This window comes from Petromyzon marinus, chromosome 13 (genome assembly GCF_048934315.1).
Source record: "Petromyzon marinus isolate PM22_M1 ecotype Great Lakes invasive population chromosome 13, UKy_Petmar_22M1.pri1.0, whole genome shotgun sequence".
Taxonomy (NCBI): domain Eukaryota; kingdom Metazoa; phylum Chordata; class Hyperoartia; order Petromyzontiformes; family Petromyzontidae; genus Petromyzon; species Petromyzon marinus.
In genome coordinates, this window is record NC_133679.1 from 12,121,610 (window position 1) to 12,142,914 (window position 21,305).

At 47.2% G+C, this 21,305-nt stretch overlaps 1 protein-coding gene across 2 annotated transcripts in view; it reads left to right on the top strand.

Moving 5' to 3' along the window:
• TLN2 (talin 2) overlaps positions 1-21,305 on the top strand; it is a 76,318-nt gene that overhangs the window by 15,889 nt on the left and 39,124 nt on the right. For both annotated transcript variants that reach the window (XM_032953555.2, XM_032953556.2), the window contains exons 2-16: positions 11,778-11,945; positions 12,860-12,957; positions 13,741-13,870; positions 14,388-14,540; positions 15,163-15,305; positions 15,924-16,051; positions 16,372-16,435; positions 16,600-16,704; positions 16,841-16,996; positions 17,263-17,364; positions 17,529-17,605; positions 18,860-19,037; positions 19,643-19,756; positions 20,053-20,161; positions 20,675-20,883. In XM_032953555.2, the coding sequence (XP_032809446.1) occupies positions 11,810-11,945; positions 12,860-12,957; positions 13,741-13,870; positions 14,388-14,540; positions 15,163-15,305; positions 15,924-16,051; positions 16,372-16,435; positions 16,600-16,704; positions 16,841-16,996; positions 17,263-17,364; positions 17,529-17,605; positions 18,860-19,037; positions 19,643-19,756; positions 20,053-20,161; positions 20,675-20,883 (1,902 nt within the window). In that variant the 5' untranslated portion in view covers positions 11,778-11,809. The remainder of the gene's footprint in view (positions 1-11,777; positions 11,946-12,859; positions 12,958-13,740; positions 13,871-14,387; positions 14,541-15,162; positions 15,306-15,923; positions 16,052-16,371; positions 16,436-16,599; positions 16,705-16,840; positions 16,997-17,262; positions 17,365-17,528; positions 17,606-18,859; positions 19,038-19,642; positions 19,757-20,052; positions 20,162-20,674; positions 20,884-21,305) is intronic.

A 21,305-nucleotide genomic window follows, 5' to 3' on the forward strand; every position in this document is an offset into this window, starting at 1 on the left:
GGCAATTTATTTAACAAAATACAGTTCAGAAAAATATTGTAACACCGAAAAATGCTCGTGAAAATTCTGCGTTCAGTACATCCTTGTAGGTTTCCACGGTCTTCCTTTGCAGCTTTGCTCCCAACGTGGTTGTCGGGTCATACCGCAGTGCTCTTCGGCACGACGTTTCACCCCACGTACCGAGAGCTTCTTCAGGAACCGTAAATTGCCCAAGCATCATTCCCAACGACTCCGTTTGTCCTCTGCGGTGTTGCTGAAAAACAAATTAGAGGATTGGAAAGAGTTTATAAGTATCTAAAACCCAGTTATATTGTCATTGTGAAAACATTTGGTCATGGTCTTTTTAGACCTAGGGTCAAAGGGTCAAAGGTTGTACATAGTTCATCATCGTTTCCTTTGGTCTCCACTTCCTTACAATCTGAATGAGCCCTATTATATGCTGTTCTTGCAATTGGCAATATGTTCAGGAGTTTAAATGCCAATATCAAGGTGAGACGGCTTCAGGAGAGAGTTATTAAAGTTTTGCTATTTCTCCGTTAAAGGAGCGCAGTCTACAGTGGTTTACTACAGGACATCTGTGAAAAAGAGCTTTATAGCTCATCGGATCTCACCATTATTCATAAATATTCTCTGACATGATACAATGAGCCCTTATTTGACTATACAGTGCACCTTCCTCATATACCATATACGTGCTGTGACCGACAGACTGACTCACAGATGAGCAAATATTTTTTTTACATAATGTAGTTGCTCAGTTAATATTCTCATCCCACGTACATTGCTTGGCCCTGTTCACTAGTGGAACAAAGGCATGGGGCAGGTTGGCATCCGTGACGATCAGAAGAGACGGTCCGGAAAGAGTATCCGAGCGCTGGAATATCGTGTTAATACGCGAACAGCATTACCCTTGCTTTTGTGGTGCTTAATGATGACCTATCTCGTCCCACGAAATGTCAGTGCCATCGTCACCCTGATGTCAAAGCCGCAAGCCGATGTTCGGCTCCTACTTGTGAAATGGAAAATGGATTAAAATATGAGCTTGGAGTCATGATCCTGAAACGCACGACCAAATTCAAACTATTTGAAAAATGCAGCCTGGAAAGTCTCCGAGTCTTCATTAAAAAAATAATTTTGGCATGTTAGGCCAATTCCCACGAAGGGTATTTTTGACGTATGTTTACGCGTGATATTGGGTAAACATCTCCCAGGCCGTTTAATTATAAATGGCAATGTTCTGTGTGAGTCACTGGGAGCTCTGACCCATAAGCATATGTGGCTTGTGTGTGCACATCTCTCTGCGTGCGTCCATTTACTTCTTGTGAGTGTCCAAGGATATCTCGCAGTGATCTAGCATTGAGATAAAAGCTAATGCACCGACAACACTCTTGAATATTCCCCTGCGCCTTTCCAAACAGATTATACTTGCAGCAGACATCGTGGTAATTATTCGCTAAACCCGCATTACACACAATAAATGTTTAATAGAGACACAAATCCAATTTTTTGTTCTAATGTTAAATCCGACCCCGACCATAAAAAACGTACAGTAAGGTCCATGCCCTATGCAGAGGGGAGTGACGGGGTGGGGGGTGGGGGGGTGCTTACAGTGAGGTTCATGCCCCTTTGGGGAGAGGAGTTGGAAGGAACATTGCGCGTTTACTGCGTCTCGGGCAGTGGCACAGCGATTGAGGTACGGGCGGTGCAACTTCACCGTAGTCCACAGGCCAGAGGGACCCAAGTGCCAAGATACAAAGAGGGGGTGACATACTAATGAGGGGGGGGGGGGCGGGGGGGCTCCAGTTAATTAATTGCACAACCAGAATGGATTCCAACAGCACTACTACGCAACGGCTCTAAGCACGAATCTTGGCCTGGCATTAAACAAGTAGGTTTGTCTTCGCTCACAGCAGGCGTTGGTGAACCCCGTCACTCTGTCACAGCCTACAGTCGACCTCTGCAGTTTGCACAGCCCTTGAATGGACGCTGCTGCTGCTGCTGTCAAAGCAAACAGGAAACAGTGTTTGGAGTTTGGCGGTCCTCTGGCTCCCAGGGAATTAAACCGTAGTTGTAGCAGCCATGGTTCATAGGGGCAGCAGAGGGCAACTGTTTATCACACGGGGCTGCAAAGGGCAATGGTGGCTTTTTACAGCGGTAGCTGTGGTTCACCAGGGGCAGCTGTGGCTCACAGGGGCAGCAAAGGGTAACTATGGCTCACGGGCAGCAGGGGAAAGCCATGGCATCAGGGCGATGTATGGTCAATTATACTCAATAAATGACAAATTATACACACATTATACAGTATTGCTTTCAATTCTGAATGATATTAAGTTATCCTAATCTTTGTCAAGTCACACGTGCTCTTGCTGCTGTGTGAGGGGTGAGGTGTGGTCAATCACACTGCCACGGAGTGTGGTTGCACCAACATCAGCCACCACCACTACCACCACTGCCACCACTGCATGCCACCGATAAGTGTTTTCTCTTGACTGGTACGATCCCTGCCACACATTGACAATGCTGGCCTCTCGGCACCCACTCCTCCACACCCTGTCACATTTAACCACTTACCCTCCAGATAAGGCATATCGCCAGTGGCAGGGAACTTCGCCACTCCTGTGTTGCTTCAACCAGGGGTCGTGCGGTCTGAGTTCCTGGAGAGTGGGCGTGTATGTAACTATGCATCGACTCATCAATTTGATATAGCTTCCTTGTCTATTAAACTTTTTTTTTAACTATAAAACTATAAACTATTTTTATTTTACCAGTTTAGGCCGACTGAGCTATACAGATCTTTTTAGAAGCGACCTGGCCACAATGATAGCTCAAGCAAGTGGCTAATGTGGACATTTATAGCAGCCAAATACCCTAAACGCACGTTTCTAATTGTGGAGGGAATAACTGGAGGACTCGGAGAAAAATGTACGTGATCATGGGGAGAAGATACAAACTCCAAATATACAGGCATTAGGGTCTTGATCGAACCCACGACCTCCTGCATACTAGGCAGGAGAGTTAACATCTCGCCACCTTGGCAAAATGTTATAATCTCCACATGTTATCCCAAGTGTGATGTCATAGTGCGGCCCTTGTTGTGAATTACCGTCCTGCAGAAGCGAGTATCGCATAATTGCTTTCAACATTTACTACGCTACAGTGGGAGGTAGCACTGAAACCTGCGTGTCCTGTAACTTTGTGTAGAATGTTGTCAGCCCAAGCTGTGATGCTGATGTTACAGACCTCATCACTTGATGCATGTAAAAAGACTGTTAGCTGATGTACAACAAGGTATTGTTGAAGCGTGCTGGCCGGTTAACTAAAGTATGGCTAAATTAAATAACAAATCTGGATTATTCCCTTTGTGAATCAGATTTTTGTAAAATATATTGGAAATGTTTCTCCCCCTTGTCACTCGACTGCTGGATTAAGGCCACTCCTTGGTGTGTTGGCCACGGGGTTTGTTTAACCATAATTCACCACCCTGGTGAGTGCGGGTTGGTGAATGGATGTATTCAGGACTGGGTCGGATTTCAATCGCCACCGATGTCAGCCCTGGCTTGGAATTTAGCTCGGGTAACTGGCTTCAACGCCGATTGCGTTCATCACTGCATCACCGCTTCCCCTCCCAATAGAATGAGAGCGATAGAGAGAGATTCAGACGTATAAAACGAATTACAGACTTATAAATTCACTGATAGATCACGGCCTTCATTCACCACACCATTGTGTCCGGTCATGGGGCTTGTTTGACCATACTTCACCAAGTGGTCAGTGATCGTTTAGATAAAGTAATGTTCGTGGTTTGTGTTTACCTTTCCTATACTTTGTACTCCTATTGTTTTTTGTGTTGTTTGTCATTGTAACTTTCTGACCCACCCCTACTGGACATCTGTGAAAAAGAGCTTCAAATTTCTCCAGGATAAATAAAGATTCTGATTCTGAATTAAATACATCACAATAATAGTCATTTTTACTGAAAAAAAAGACAATCGCGCTATCCTGGGAGACAACGGGGCGTGCTGCTTGCTCTGGCTCTATGTATGTATGTATGTAGAACTTCTTTCACACCGTACGTAACCACCCGTGCTAATCGGAGGTGCAAAAGATGTGCAACAACACTTGCTGACGCTTGCTCACGTGAGTCACGAGCAAGCATTATGATTTACTGCATCTTGATTCACAGGCTCTCGTTTAGGCATCCGCGGCGTTACGTTCCTCCAATTTTAAACGAGGAGAAAAATCTTTGCCACCGAGTGGGTTTTATGGAGTTGCCCTCCACTTAGGCTGTCAGTTCATAAACAAATGAGTTCGTGAATACATGATGGAAATTATGCACGCATTGCTTTAAAATTGCCCAATTATGTATGAAATCTATTACAGTTTACGAGCGACTGGAGCGGCTTCTGCTGTGGCAGAGTATACACCAGTGCATCATGAGTAGAATTTCATGATTGCACACAGATCTCGGAAGCCAAGCAGAGTTGAGTCTGGTTGGTACAGTACCTGGATGGAAGACTGTCCCCTATTCACTAGAGGGAGGGAAAGGGATGGGGGGGGGAGTCGGGGGGAGTGCTGAATATGAAGACCAATGATGCTGCCTTTCTGGGCTGGGCTCTCCCTGGTTCATTCCTTGGATTCTCAGAAGTCAGGCAAATGAAGCATTATTTCTCGAAGTCAGTGCTTAAAGCACAAGCCTGGAGGCAGGGCAGCGATGGCCGAAGGCCTCCAGGATTCCTGGTACGGACCAATGGCAGCGCTGTGCCCTCTCCAGCACCGTGCTGGGAACCTGAGGCTGTTGGTGGGTAAAAGGATGTAAGTAATAAAGCTCACAAAATCTTGCGACACTTGTTCTTGTGCTACAGTGCATGGCTTGCGCTGTATAGTCATGCTCACGGCCGGTGTGCGGAAAGCCACTTTGGGGTTTCTTTAGAATAAATACAATAGCGTTTGCGGTCAATGCAAACCACCATCCCTCACCCTCTCATGACAAATCATCGCCCGCTCGGCGAAGTTTGTTTGCTGGTGCCGCACTGCCAACGCAGTCCCTTTGCTCTTCGGAGTTGTGCCGCGCATCGTTCAGCACGATGTCCTTCGTTTCTCTCCATATGCTCGGAACTTATTTCCCGAGGAAGCTCCCTGCGCTTGAGAGTAAAAATTTTGAACTAGGTCACAGCATGTGGAGTGAAATATGGAATATTGTGCCAAACAACACACTGTACAACCCGTAAACACATCAAAGAGGTATACAGCACAACCGCGGAAATTGACCGAGTAGCAATCCCTTAATTTGTTCTCTCACTTTGTGAATTATGCCACCCACTGGTCTCCCATGCAAGAAAAAATTCTACCCCGCTACTTTAAAAAATGTTTGCGGTCGTCTGATAAGGCATAGATAAAGTTAGTAGGTAACCATAATAAAACCCACGGGCTCTGCATACAACCCATATGCTGTAGTTCAGGTGTGAGAAAGAGAAATAATGGAATTTCCACCGTTTCTTGCCATGCGTTGATTGTGCTGTCCGGATTTAATTCCTTTTTCATGGAGCGACGCAGAAGAGTCTGAGGACGTCCAGAGGTCATGGTAACCCGCAAAAATATGTGCGCCCGAGGCTGTGATACGTGCTGTGGGAAGGTTTTGCCGCGTAATTGACTTTTATTTTTGCATTACGTAACTAATTTGTCATCCGTGCAGATGAATTCCTCGCAGCAAGTTTGGCCGAAGTCGAGCCCACTTTAAAAGCGTGTCGTGATGGTAAAACGCTCGAGGAAGGTCGTCGTCAGTAATTAAGCAGCTGGCAAACGTCAGACCAAGACGTTGGTGCACGGTGATCGAGTCTTACAAGTTTTATAATCGTATTAAAGCCATCCTTGCAGAATAGTTTTTTTCAGGATGGTCCCGAATTGGCATGTTTTTTTCCTTTTCATAAATGAGTGATTGGCTTGTGGAAGGAAACCAGAAGAACCGGAGAAAACACACACACATACGGGGGAGGTGAAGTTCAAAGTTCTGAAACTCATAATCTTTTCATTCCGGCTTCACAGCAGTGGTGTGCTCTTATAGTTGACACTGGTGGTATATTATTACAGTTTACAGTGGAAGTATCGCTATGATAAATTACACTCATGGTGTGCTGTGATAGTTTACAATGGACATGAGCTCTCATAGTTTACGCTGGTGGTAGTTTATGCTTGTGATGTGCTGAGGGTTTACACTGGTGGTGTGGTCTGATGTTAACACCTCTTGGGCCGTAAGGCACAGCAACATGAATTGGCCCGTCAAATGCTTTCTCGGTGTCTCCGTGGTGAGCATCTGAATCACAAGACTATATGCTGCGAACAGAAGTCAACACAGCTTCCTAAAACGGTGTCCAAAAGCCTTTTGTTTTGAAATCTTGTGTTTTGAACCGATTAAAAAAAAAACACGATAATTCCTTTTTTGGTCTACAGTTTTGTGTGTTTGTCTTTGCTCCTCCTATGGGAGCGCGTCCATTGCAAAACGTTGCCATTTCGTACGCGACGCACCGTGGTCCGTGGCCGCGGGTCGCCCACATTAAAAATGTCATCCTCTGGTCTAACACCGTTTGAGACGAAAGAAAGCTGTCTCTGGTGTGGACCAATCATTTTCAAGGACAATGTATATATTATCATAGTATGTTTTTTGTTTGCGTTCTGACCACAAGCATTGCGGTTAATGCAGGCAAAATTCCTTGTAAAAGGTTTCAGTTTGGTGTTTTAACATCTTAACACATGTTTTGTTGCCAGAAAAAAGGGGAAAAACCTATTACCATATTTTGGTACTGGCAGAGGAGGTCCCATGATGTAGATGCTCACCCCGAGCTCTCATTACTCCGATAGTGGCGTCGTCTTTGTGCTGTTCGCCTTTTGGCGTCCTCTGGTCTAACATCGTTTGAGACGAAGCTCAAAAAAAGCTGTCTCTGGTTATGGACCAATCAGTTTCAAGGACAATGCATATATAATCAGAGTATGTTTTTTTGTGTGCATTCTGACCACAAGCATTGTAAAAGGTTTCAGTTTGGTGTTTTAACATCTTAACACCTGTTTTGTTGCCAGAAAAAAGGTGAAAAAACCGATTGCCATATTTTGGTACTGGCAAAGGAGGTCCCATGAAGACGATGTTAAATGGGCGTCGAGGGACAGGAACGAACAGGAAAAAAAAACGCCTCCACCAAAAAAAGAAGCGAGCGCAAATGTTTGGAATTTGAGTTGAGCGGCTGGGACGAAGCCGACCCCCACTGAGCGCCCATTGCTTTATTTGGTATAAAACCCGGGCTTCCTGGCCTCGCTCCCGCGGCTCGGCGCACACGCGCTGACGCTAGATAAACAATCGCGGCAAGTTTTGGCAGCAGGCGTTCTCGGTAATATCATGCGTAAATAACGGGGCCGCTTGTGATTTTTTTTTCTTCCGTTCGGGCCCCCTCGGTGCGCGTCCAGCCGCCCGTTACAGTAGCGCGTCTGTTCAGCGTGACGCGCGTGAGCCCGGGCCTCGTAATCGGCCTTTGGGGTAAGCTGGACAAATATAGCGAAGTTTGCTCTCGTCTGCACCTAAATATTTCCCGAAATGGCGAGGAACTGTGCGCCCCTGCTGCGCTTCAATAAACCTGTACGATATGAAATCGGCCAGAAACCTGGCAGGAGCGACTCGGCTCTGTTGCCATAAATAAAAAAGAGGGGAGTAGGGGGGGGGGTGCACACTTCACGCCCTGTGGGATGTGTGGTCGGAGTTCAGGATTTGTGCGGCCAGGCATTGAATCTCGTCGGTCACGTGAGAGCCTGTGAACCTCCCGTCCTGTTGTTTGGGAATTGGCCCGGCGCTCATCGCAATGTTTTTGATGCACATGGCCATCGCCGCCGCGAGCCTTTGCTTTTTCCACAAGCCGCTCGCTGTAACTGTGTGCGGGGAGATCGATCCCACGGGCACTTGCACGTTGCATTGGGAGGACTGGCCTGGGAAGCAACCGGAGTGGTTAAACAAAAACATAAAAACACAGTGTGTGTGTGCCATAAATGGCACAATTGTGGATGGAGACTGGACTGGGCAGCCAAGCGGAATTTGAGGAAGTGGTGTGAAGTGACGTGTGAGGCAAGACCAACGTGTATCTGCCTGCTGTGTAGACGTGGTGCCACTGGCTGTTTTGTCAATCTCGTAACTACAGTGCTGTATTAGCCCCCCACTCCTGCCCACCTTCCTCCCATTGGCAGTGCGATGAATTGTCACGATTCATTGTCGCAATTCAATTGAATAAAAACATATTTTCAGCATGCATTGTTGATTCATAAATATTTAAATAAAACATTATTCTTTAATGCCACAATAAAGGTATTGAATTGTGCAGATAGTCATTGTTTGCATCTTGTGTGTTGTGATGTAGGTGATTGGTCCAAGTGAACTCTGCAGCCACTAAGTTCAGCATTTACCACAATTGCTAAAAAGTATCCATTGCCGAGTTATGATCCCCAATTGTGACAGGTGTGTGTATGCACGTGGAACTCCTTTCGCGTCTTACTTAGTCAACCGTGCTAATCGGAGGTTTATTTAGTTTAACCAGGTGAGAACTCAAGAGACCATAATGAGTCTCATTTGCAAGAGTTTCCCTCGGTCACCCACAATGACAAAAGCAAAGCAAGCAAAGTGCAGCAATGAAAGTGAATCGATCTGAAAAAAAACACTAAAGTAAAAACACCTTCACACGGGGAATCATAAACATTGCCATCGTGGCATATTTGTTGATCTCTATTTGGCATAGTTATCATGTCTATGACCAAATCACGCCAAGTCTGGCCAATATTATCAGATCGCGGAAGCTAAGCAGGTGGCAGCCAGGTTCGCGGCGAGCACTTACCTGGGAGACTGCATGGGAATATCAGGGTTCCCTGGGCTTGGACTGTCTGCGGGTTTTTGAGCGTTACCCAATCGCACGCTTTGGGCTTTCTCCTCGGTACCCTGCTATCTTCCCACATGCCAAACACTCATTAATTTAATTGGCTAAAAATTACAATGCAAGACCTTCCTGTATACGAGTCTTGAGACTCAGCGAGGCTTTCCCAAGTAACATTATTATCGTATTTACTGTAAGTGTTTAAGGAGGGTTTCCTTGAATAACACTGAAGCGGAAGCTGGCGGGCTGTGTATTCAAAACTCAGTTATTTCTGTAAATAAACTTGCACTTAGTTTGCATAGCTCTGTAAAAAGGCTCAAGAAACACCATCTGAACTACAGGATAACGATGATGATGAACACTACTGATCGGTTTGCCACTGTTGTTTATGACGAGGGCATCGGGGAACATCTTTTCCACATATCAGAGGAACAGGAACATTGGCTGACACGTGAATTCAGCTTTTCCATCTTGACACCGACCTCTTGCATTTGCCTAAGATTTCCAAATAAGGCAGCCACCTCCCCCGTATCTTCTCGCGTCGTCGTGCCGAACGTATTCACCGTGGGCAAGTGGAAGACCTCGACTGACCTGGAAGCGCCACGGTTGACCCCGTAAGGCCTAGAGCCCTTCGTGAAGCTGCTGAGACCTGATAACGTGTTTGAACCTTGTTGTGTCAGGGGTTGTCTTGACAACTGATGTTACAGTGATTTTTTAACTGTTCGGTGTTTTTTTTGGAAGGACAAGTGCAGAAATTAGAAATGTTCCGTACAGGATTTGGCAACCGGTCAAAACTGATGAATGCCGATTTTATTTCTGTGGGTGCTGTTCTCTTTTTTTTTGCGACTTGACTACACATTTGTATGTCAAACACACGAACATGCCGTTTATATTGATAAAGTCATAATCGCAAAATATTTGTGTGATTATTTATTTCTCCGTGTGTGCGCTAGGAGCGTGTGGTGACCTGGCATGCGCATACGCTGAATGTGGGGGGGGGAGACATTTCCTGGGCCCGTAACTGTTTTCACGCTTGACCACTCTACGCCTTGACTCCAACTGAAAAACCCACATTTCCTCTTCACCATGTGTGACCAACCCAGATAAGCTTCTTAGTATTGAGTGACAGCTTGCTGTTTCACAACACACAGTCTCTGTGTGTATGCGCATAATAAGTAGTGTTTTAATACAATAATTAAATAGAAATGTGACAATTTGTGACTTATATACTTTCTTCCTTTAAGGGGTGCCACGTTGGTTTCATGTTTTCTTCCTCATCTGGTATGCAGGAAGTCAGGGGGTTCGATCCCAACCCTGGTGCCTGCTGTATATTTGGAGTTTGCATGTTCTCCCCGTGGTCGTGTGTATTTTTTTCTCAGAGTCCTCCGGCTTTTCCCTCCACATTTATAAACATGCATTTCGATTATTTAGATAATTTTGCTGCTTTAGATTTCCATATGATAAACTACATTTGTGAGCTATCATTTGTGGCCAGGTCGCTTCTGAAAAACAAATTAATACGTCAGTGGGCTTTGTCTGATGAGATGAAAATAGTTAGTTTTATCTGTATTTTTTAAGTGATTTGTTTACCTTTGCTACACTTCTCCGATCGTGTTTTACTATTGTTTATTGTTGTAGCTTTCTCACCCGCTCCTACTGGAAGCTCATCGGATTACTCCACTTTAAATAAATAAATATTCTGATATCGAATATTAGCATATAATTTTCACTTAGTTTTCAAGAATGGTAATTCATAGATCCTCACACATGTGATGCGTGCATCCTAAAAGTAACAATGGAATTTAATCGATGAACCTTATGTATCGCCGCATGCCTAATGTTGAACCTGCTTTGCTGTATTTGCCCTCTCTGATAGCCAGAACGTTAATTCCTTCCCTTCCACTCTGAAAAAAAAATCCACTCTTTATTGTTTCTTCGTTATCTAGTATCTCCTTGTTGATAGATGTATTTACTCTAATGCAATTTAAGTGAAAGATTTATACTTCCAATAGAAGATTGTGTTTTGACCATCCAGTTTTTTTCTCATTATTTTTTTCCCCCTACTACAGCCAGGCTATTGCCTGCGATTGTATTAAGCGTTATTTTTATTGCACTGCTCATATCTCAGAAGGTGCTGAGACTCATTAGGAAGCGCTATTTTTACATTATCATCACATGTGGTGGCAGTGGTGGTGTTATACATCACGTTTCCACATAGAATTTGGAGAAATTGTTCCACCTCAAATAAGGAAATCTGTATAAATTCACTCACTGTACACTAAATGTGTTCTTTATTAAAGAAATTATATGTTGCCTGGGATTAAGTGGGCTGTGACCTCGAGGTGCACCTAGCTTGGCACTAGCACCTTGGTGACACCACTGCCACTTAGCGCCAAGCGACGGTTATTGTTGCTGTATGTGGAGAGATATTGCACAGTGGTAGGCACTGCCCTACCAAACCGGCAACCTGAGTTTGTGGTGGGTCATTAAACTGGTGCTGCACGCTCCCCTACGTCGACTCAACCTTAAATAAGTACCTCGTGCAGTGTGTAAACGTTTGGTGAGATAAATATGGCTGTGCATGGTACCGGCCGTTCCACCTCCTCATGCAACATCGTCTAGAGTATTTGGTTTAGAGTATTTGGCTGGTATAAATTTTCATGTGATAAGCCACTTAGTTGAGCTATCATTTTCGGCCAGGCCACTTCTGAAAAATAGCTACCTAGCACAGTGGGCCTTACCTGGTAAAATAAAAAATAGTTTATATCGGCCTAAATAGAATATCGCGAACAGCAATTGCTCCAACATTTTCCACGGCTAAATGGGGGGGGCGTGCCTGTGTTTGTGTGTGTGTCTGTACGTGTGTTTGTGCGAGCTCAGATTGAGCGGTGTAGCGAGCACACGCAGCCATCATGGTGGCACTCTCGCTCAAGATCTGTGTGCGCCACTGCAACGTGGTGAAGACGATGCAGTTTGAGCCGTCCACCGTCGTGTACGACGCGTGCCGCATAATTCGCGAGCGCGTCCCGGAGGCACAGGATGGCCAGCGTGAGTCTCCACAGCTCGCTCTTCCCACTCGCCTGCTCGCTCAACCCGCTCGCTCACTTGCTTGCTGATTCGCTGACTGACTCATTCAACCATCGCTTGCTCACTTAAGGCCTCATTCAATTGCTGAATTTTTTGGTTGCTTGCGTAATGGTTCACTGGCTTGCTGGACCCCTTACTCTTTTACCTACTCACCAACTCACTCATCCTCTACTTACCTGTTCGCTCATTGGCACTCTCAATGTCTTCATCTCATTCCCCGATTTGTTCACACTTTCGCATTATAACTTGCTGCGTAGGCTCTCGCTTGTCAGATTTCTCACTGGCTTAATCACTCACTCACCCACTCGATCGCCCACTTATTCACTTAGTGGCTGAATCGCCCAAGCATTTGCCCACCTGCCCACTCTACTCACTCATGCACTTGTACACACACATGTTCACTTGCTTGCTAAATCATTCCCTCGCTGATTTATCCACTAATTTTCTCACTTATGCTCCAGCCACCCCACTCCTGCATTCGCTCTCCCGGTTACTCACTCCGCCACTCCCTTGTTGAATCACTCACTCACTCACCCAGCCATCTAGCCTCTCGCTCACCAACTTAATTACATATTCATGCACTCACTTGTATTCTGGTTCACTGGCTTAATTACTCACTCACCCGCTTGATCGCCAATCCACTCACCCACCCAACCTCTTTGCACACTACACATCCAAACCCACCCACTCAAACACACACGCACCCATTCACCCACCCACCAACACACACACCCACCCATCCACTAAATCACTGACTCGTCCACTCATCCACCGACCCACTTGCTACATTACCGACTCAGTCAATCACCCATCCAGCTGTGTGTGTTTGGCTTCGTGTTGAGGAAGGCCGTCGTGCTGGCTGTGTGTGTTCACAGCTACTGACTACGGGCTCTTCTTGTCGGACGAGGACTCGAAGAAGGGGATTTGGCTGGAATCCGGCCGGAGTCTCGACTACTACATGCTGAGAGATGGCGTAAGCACGAGCCAGAATTCGTGGCACATATATGCAAATCTGAGCATCTGTCAAACGCATGAACAAATTGCCGAGGGATCTGCGAACACACCGGTTTAACTTGTACACACAGACACACGTTCACTCGCGTGCTAAATCATTCCCTCGCTGATTTATCCACTCATTTTCTCACTTATGCTCCTGCGACCCCACTCCTGCATCTTTGAATAATTTTATTGACAAAAGTACATTATTTATATATATTTAGTGAGATTTGCATAGCATGATGGGTACTTCTCCATAATGCTGTGTTTTTCAAGCGGTCCCTTCGTATGCGTCACATGAGAGTCGGCACTTGCGCATGCTGTAATTTGTGGCCGTTCTGAGACAAAATCGGCCTTATGAGGGAATTATTATTGGTCACACGTGTCGGGCTGTGTGACCTTAAAAAATTCAGACATGAGTATTCTCGGAATCCAGCACACCACTTAAAGGTTTGACGATTGAAATGAATGTGTTCATCATCTGGTCCATTAAGCAAAGATGGGAAAAAAAAAACTGCTATGGTGATAAATGCTCATTGGAAGACATAGCGTAGGTTAATACTGCGGGTGTACTTCCCAAAAAATACGCCCCCTTGGCTTTGCAGTAGACAGTAACGATGCCATAAAGGTTATTCAAAAAGAGTAGGCCATGTGTGCGGGCATAACGCCACCCCGTGTCCCCATCTCCCCGTCTCTTCCATCGCCCCGTCCGCTCCGCCTCCCCATCTCCTCCACCGCCACATCTCCTCCGCTTCCGCAGGATCTGCTCGAGTACCGCAAGAAGCAGCGACCCCTCAAGGTGCGCATGCTGGATGGCACCATCAAGACGGCAATGGTGGACGACTCCAAGACCGTGGGGGATATGCTGCTCGCTGTCTGCGCCAGGATCGGTGCGTTTTTCACGGAGCAGTTAATCTCACAATTTCTCTGCGTGCATGCCACCATCCACTGGTCACTTGGTTAACACAGCGACAACTATTGATGTAAGATAAATGACAATAGTTGATAAGTGATCGCCCTTTTTGAAGCCACTGATGGATGAAACCCTTCCCCCGCATCATGTTGGTCACAGATTGTTTGGATATACTTCGCTAAGCTGATCAGTGCAAGTTGGTCAAGGGGCGGTCCATTTCCGATTTAGATATCACTCGCCCACTGATGTCAGCTGTGGCGAGGAATTAAAATCCGATTGCCAGGTTTATAGCGCATTGCACTATAACCACCACAGGACAACACTTCATCCATCTTTTAATATAGGGGTCATTATATACAATCAGACCGGCTGACTGGTTCAATTTCTTGCTTGAAGAACCACATTACCTCCTGTGGATTTGTTTTTTTAACGCCGTGTTTGTTTCATGTGCGCGTGTGTGCGCGCGCGCGGTTGTTTTCCACCGCACCCGGAAGGCATCACCAACTACGAGGAGTATTCGCTGGTGCGAGAGGTGGCGGAGGAGAAGGCGATGGATGGCACGGGGACGCTGAAGAAGGACCGCTCACTCCTGCGCGACGAGAAGAAGATGGAGAAGCTCAAGCAGAAGCTCCACACCGACGATGACAGTGAGGCTGTGCCATTGTCGCATCTCGCTCGTGATTTTATTGCCTAAATACACAGGCACGAAACCCCTCCTCGCCCGTTCTCATAACAACGAAGCACAACTTAAACTCGTAAATTTTCTCACTCAAGTGTTCTATTAATTGTTTATTCTTAGGAATTATAATCGTGTAACATTTTACATACAAATCCTGGAAGTTGTGCGCACCGCCTACCCACCCCCAATCCGTATTTGCCGGTTATGTATTGTGACGGTCATTGTTGGCTTGAGCATTCACCAGTTACAGCCTTGATTGATGTGTGCCTATGCCTGCATGCGTGGAAGTGGTTTTGCAACATTACACAATCAGCCTTCCAAATATTCGCAAAATTGGGTCATATTCCTCTTATTCACAAGGGGACCGCAGGCATCCATGCGAATAATTGAGATCTGCCTATATATTTCTAATGGGATCCGGTCCATTGGAATATACCAACCCTTCATTCAAGCCCACGCTTGGAGAATAGCCCATCGCTAGCGCCGTTGTTTCTCATTAGACATTATTTTTCTGCTCGTTGTGACCCCTGCTCCCCATGACGTTGGAGACAATTGACCTTTGCCCCCCCCCCCCTCCTTCCTGTGTGCAGTGAACTGGCTTGACCACGGGCGCACGCTGCGTGAACAGGGCGTGGAGGACAGCGAGACTCTGCTGCTGCGACGCAAGTTCTTCTACTCGGACCAAAACGTGGACTCGCGTGACCCCGTGCAGCTCAACCTTCTCTACGTGCAGGTGCAGGCGCCAGCAGAGGAGCCGAGTGCCCTAGTGTGCGGCGCTCCGTTCTCTCCGCTGGTGCTGGAGTACTCGGCACTGCTGCTCTGTGCAATAGTGCTATGGCCAATCGGGGTCTCGGAACAATACCGGCACAAATAATATTACCACCATCATTGCTACCACCATTAGTTATCATAGTTATCATTCCTGTTATCATTCGCACGATGGCCTTCACCAACATCAGTACCTGTACAATCAGCATCGTCACTATGCCCCTCTCACCATCATTGCCACTACCATTAGTGCCACATCTGCACCACTACCACCACCACCACTATTACCACCACCATTGCCACTACCACCACTACTGAACCAAATATATCCTAGATATGAATTGTGTAACATTGATTCTTACATTAATTGTATCAGCGGCTATGTTCCACCACTAATGATTACCAGCACGGCAATCGCTATTCGCACAAATTTTACCACCAACTGTTTTCACAACGACCAGCAGCACCAACGAGACCACAATCTACGTTCGTTTCAGCCCCTATGCCGTGTTAAGTTGTACGAACAAGGGAGGGTCTAAATTGATTCCTGAAATCTCTGAGATTCCATGCTTTGTCTCTGCAGGCTCGGGATGACATCCTCAACGGTTCGCACCCCGTGTCGTTTGAGATGGCGTGCGAGTTTGCCGGGTACCAGGCTCAGATTCAGTTTGGGCCGCACAACGAGGTCAAACACAAACCGGGATTCCTTGAGTGAGTTCCTCTCGACTGCTTTGCGAATTCACGCGCACACTTAATCAAGAGTTAAAAAACGTCGCGATGTGTCTGACTCTCCCGCTGGTTTCTGCAGCAGAAGATTTTAATTAGCGACGGTATACGAGTTGTTTAAAAATGAATATCACTTTATTATGTTTTGTAGCAACAAAAAAAAAGTCTGAACATCAAAGGGTGAGCAAGCTAATAAATTTACAGTAATCTTTATGTCCTGACATACCCTATAAATGCGCCATACATATTTAATAGCGGTATGGCTGCAATAAAGCATCTTCGTAAAATTCCGTCTCCTTTTACAGCTTGAAGGAATTCCTGCCAAAGGAGTACGTGAAGCAGCGAGGAGCGGAAAAGAGGCTCTTTCAGGTGCCCGTAGAACTCTCCTTTCAGAATTTTCTATCGCGATTGAAAAACTTGCACGTGCCGCATTTATAGTAAAACCACTTTTGAGCCGGCGTGTTTTGTGCCGTTTTTTTAATCTTCAAAGTATTTCTCCGTGCATGTGTTTGGTTCTCGGGAACGTGGCTCAGGAGCACAAGAAGTGCGAATCGATGACGGAGATTGAGGCCAAGGTCCGCTACGTACGGCAGGCACGATCGCTCAAGACCTACGGGGTGTCCTTCTTCCTCGTCAAGGTCAGTGGTGGCATCGCCGCGACGCCACCCCTCGCTTTCAACTCGGAGGCCTGCAAAGTAACGTTCTCTTGCTCTGCTTGACTGGTCTCGGCTGAGCAACCTCCCTTGTCTGTCCCATTTTCTCCTGCTCCTTCAGGAGAAGATGAAGGGCAAGAACAAGCTGGTGCCACGGCTGTTCGGCATCACCAAGGAGTCGGTGATGCGCGTGGATGAGAGGACCAAGGAGGTGATACAGGAGTGGCCGCTGACCACGGTCAAACGTTGGGCCGCTTCGCCGAAGAGCTTCACCTTGGTGAGAGCGTATGCTGCGAGTCGTACGTCACCCTGTGACCTACATCTCGCGATCCCTGCGCAGGCCGCGGCCCGTCGCTTGACTGGTAGGCAGCCGTATTGTGAGCCTTGTGACCATCACAACGACGGCGCTCGCAGTGTCTCGTTATCCAGGGACAAAACCTTCCCGTGCTTGCCTCTGTGAAATTGTCAATAGCTTTCGAGCCCACGTCATTCACAGTGGGGCTCACCGCGTTTATATATCACATTGATTCCATTTCCCTGCAGGATTTTGGGGATTACAGTGACGGCTACTACTCTGTGCAGACGACAGAAGGGGAGCAGATTGCTCAGCTTATCGCTGGCTACATCGACATCATCCTCAAGAAGGTACCCTGCGCAGCACATCGCTCGGGCTTGATCCACTGCAGTTAAGGTGCTTTGGGACTTTGTTAGGCATGCCGCGACAGTCAATGAGACGGTATCCGATACAGCAACCTCTCCTGCATCGCTCACCCACCTTACTCCCCACATCCTGCCTCTTTTGTCTGCAGAAAAAAAGCAAGGATCGCTTCGGCACAGAGGGAGACGAAGAGTCGACCATGCTGGAGGACTCGGTCTCCCCAAAAAAGTGCGTAGTTTGCTCTCTTTGCGCTTGCTTTAGCATCGTCTTTTCGCTGACCACGCCGACCAAAACCTGCGCAAAACGTAAATGAGCACGTTTCCAGCCGAGTTATTGATTTCAAGATGAGATGACCTGGCATCGAGATTATCCTAAATTTCTTCTTTAAAAACAGCCGCTTGTGGGATTTCAGCATGTGCATTTAGCTAGGTGTTTGTTTAAACCCCTATTGACATCGTTTATCATTTGGTTCATCCTCCACGGAGTCCCTCTCGAGGGTCCTTTTTGCGTAGGGGGTCGGGGGACTGCGAGTCATTCCATTTGAACCTTCGGTCAAGCCCCATGATGCCTGTCCTGCCGCAACAATGATTAGCATACAATGCAAGGCACAACTACTCCCCTTTGTTGGGCGTAAGAGGGTCCCGGTGGTCGCAGTGCGTAGCCACATTGCAGACTCGTCACCACCGTTTTCATTTGCAAATCCAGTGCTTCCTAAATTTATTACACTCCTAGGGGGGAACTTGGACTGTTAGCGGCGACCTTTGAGGGTTACCGATCGAGCGCTGCTCTCATTCACAATGACAAATAAATGTGATCTCTCCCGGGGCCCCCTCATAGCCGTGCGCGTCCAAATGGAGTGCAAACACCAATTTCAGGACAGGCTCGTCGGCACAGTCTGCAGGGACCACTCCGAGCCGGCAGCTTGGAAAAGCGGCACCGTCGACGCAGCCCGTGCCTCCGCATCATGTCGCTCGTTGAGAGAGAGCGCAGCTGGTGACGTCTCTTGGGTGGCAGCTCGTTCATGCGCGCACACGCACGCTGGTTTCCGTGTGTGCCAGTTATCTCAGTAAGGAGATAACTGGCACTCGCGACCCGAGTTCGATTCCCGCTCACGGCCAACACCAGTGATGATTAGCTGACCTGGTCTTGGGCCTTCCCAAGGTTGACTCGGCTTCAAATGAGTACCTGATGCGGTGTGTCAAATCATCGCCACTGGGGAGACAAAGGCGGTTGGCCACCCATCCACTCGTGTGCAATGCCGGCCTTCATAGGTGCTCGCTTAACAGCACTGCCCCAAGAGTCTGTTTTCGCTATGTGCGGAATCTTTCTCTTTGAAAGTCGTCTTAATCTATCAACCCATGGCACCTGGGTCTGTCCCGTGCACATAGTCTTGGCACAAGCGCCATGTAACATCACCGGCACGGTTTTTGTTGTGTGTGCGTGTTGGTGACGGTTTTCTTGGGCGTGCGTACGTGCGTGCAGGTCCACCGTCATCCAGACAAACTGCAACCCCATGGGCATGGCGGAGCACGGCTCCGTGGCCCTGCCCGCAGTAATGCGGGGCATCGGCGGGCCCGAGAGCCTGGGCCGTGGTGTCATGCCCGGCGCTAACAAGGTCATCACTAGCGGTGCGATGCACCGTGGGCATCTGCCACCCATGGTGAGCTGTGGATCTGGGTCGGTGAAAATTCTGTTCCTGTGTTTTATCCTGCAAATTATGCAGATGTTTATTTTCTGTGTTGGAATCTGCCTGCCAGGACATATATATACATTTTTTAAGTGTTCTTTTTCCCCAACCTTTATTTAAAAAAAAAAATTCTATGCCATTGTGTCATCAGGTTAAATTATGCATTTGTAACTCTTGACGATGACTACATCAATCTATATAAGAGAATGGCCCATGGAAGAGCTACTTAAGAGATGCTTTAAAATATGTTTTAACCACACGCCTTGCAACAGATAATTTTTGTTTGCGTATCAGCCAAACTAAAAAAATATATTTTAATTCACAGATCTTTAATTTATAAAAATTCGGCAAACAAATGGTATTGAATGGAATGGCGTTTTTTTACAATCATTAGTGAGGCTGAGATCATCATCTCCGTGACACTTCAGAAACCCAGGTTAAAGACGGGTGACTGAAACCTGAATTCGAAGGCAGAATCTACGGAATACCTGGCTCAGTGCTCTGACTTTTGAGATATGGCTGCTGAGGCCTGCTTATTTCTATATCTGCGTGTCATGTGTCTTCCCCTTTCCACACAGTCAACAAATCAGCAAGCGTTGATGGGCACCATCACGTCAAGCATGCAGGCCGTGCAGCAGGCCGGCAACAGCCTGGATGAAATGGACGCATTGCCCCCGCTCGGGCAAGACAAGGTCAGGGGTCACCCGTTTGCTTGGTTGGCATGGGGCGGGGGGGGGGGGTGGCAGGTGATACCCCGAAAACGTGATACCGTGGATGTATTTTTGAGGGTCGCTGTAGAGATGTCACTGGGGGTGGCATGGTCTTTTTAGGCTTTGGCTTATGTTTGTTATTTATGCTTGTAAGAAGTGTAGATAGCATTAGAGCATTACATCAGTGTCAAATAGAGTAATGCGTTGTTTTCTTTTGCTGCTGTAGCCCCGTGACCTTAAGTTCACCGTCTTCACCCCCACCGCCCTTATCCCTCCAGGCATCCAAGGCTTGGCGTCAGTACAAGATGGACCAGGCAAAGCATGAGATCCATTCACAAGTGGATGCTATAAATGCCAGCACTGCCTCCTGCATCAACCTTACATCTGGTCAGCTTTACTCTTCCCCACGCACAACCCTTAGCAGTTGGGTTGCCTGTTCTGGCTTTCTTGCTATGCATGGTCTTGTGGATTCATCTTTTCCATTTACTGAAAAAAATACACAAAAATGGCCATTTGTGTCTTGGTACAAAACACTCCCACAAGTGGAGATTTGTCATTTTTTAGTAAAAACATTGGCCCAGAGCTGTCTTTTGGCCAACTTATAAATTAGACCCGGTGTAAAGCAGCTCTTGAAAACTTACGCAGAGCAGTAACTCTGCTGATTACATATGTTATTGGGTCTTTTACAATTTGAAATGTTTTTACTCATTTTCCTCAATCGATCTATTCATCGCAATTTTATCGCTCAAATGCCACCTCCGCTGCTGCTGCCGTGATTCATTTCCACCTCTGCTGCTGCCCGCTGTGTAATCAAATTTTATCCGTTAATTCTCTTTCTGGTTACTCCTATCCTCTTCCTCCTGCCACTCCTCCTCTACCTCCACCGCCTCCCGGCTGCAGGCGACGCAGCCGACACAGACTACACAGCGGTAGGCTGCGCCGTGGTGACGATCTCGTCGAACCTGACGGAGATGTCTCGCGGCGTTCGCCTGCTCGCGGCGCTCACGGAGGAGGAGGGCGGCGATGGCAGGGCCCTGCTGCAAGCGGCACGCGGCCTCATCGACTGCATCTCCGACCTGCTCAAGACCGTGCAGCCGTCGTCCACAGAGGTGAGGCCACGCCACTCTCCTGGCAATACTCCTTCCCGGCAACAACAACAACCACAGCCACCATTCACCACTAAACGGCGGTGACGTCACCACGGTGCCCGTGGCTTCCTTTCCATTGCACACACGCATCTCTCTGCCCTCCAGATATCGGCCTGAGAGCATTGGAGAGCTCGATTTGATTATGTTTTTAAACCTATTGTTTGTTCGGGCATGCTTTTATTGTCTGTTGGTGACTCATTGGTGAGTGACTGGTGGGTTTTGCACAATTCTGCGAGGGAAAGGTGAATGATCCATGGGTCATTGCTAAGCATACAGCCCGCGGTACCTTGTACGAATGGTGAAGGATCAAGTTTGTCTTGGCACACGACACGGTGCTTGAATGTTGAGTGATCTGTTCATGGTGAGTGATCTATGTCTGACGA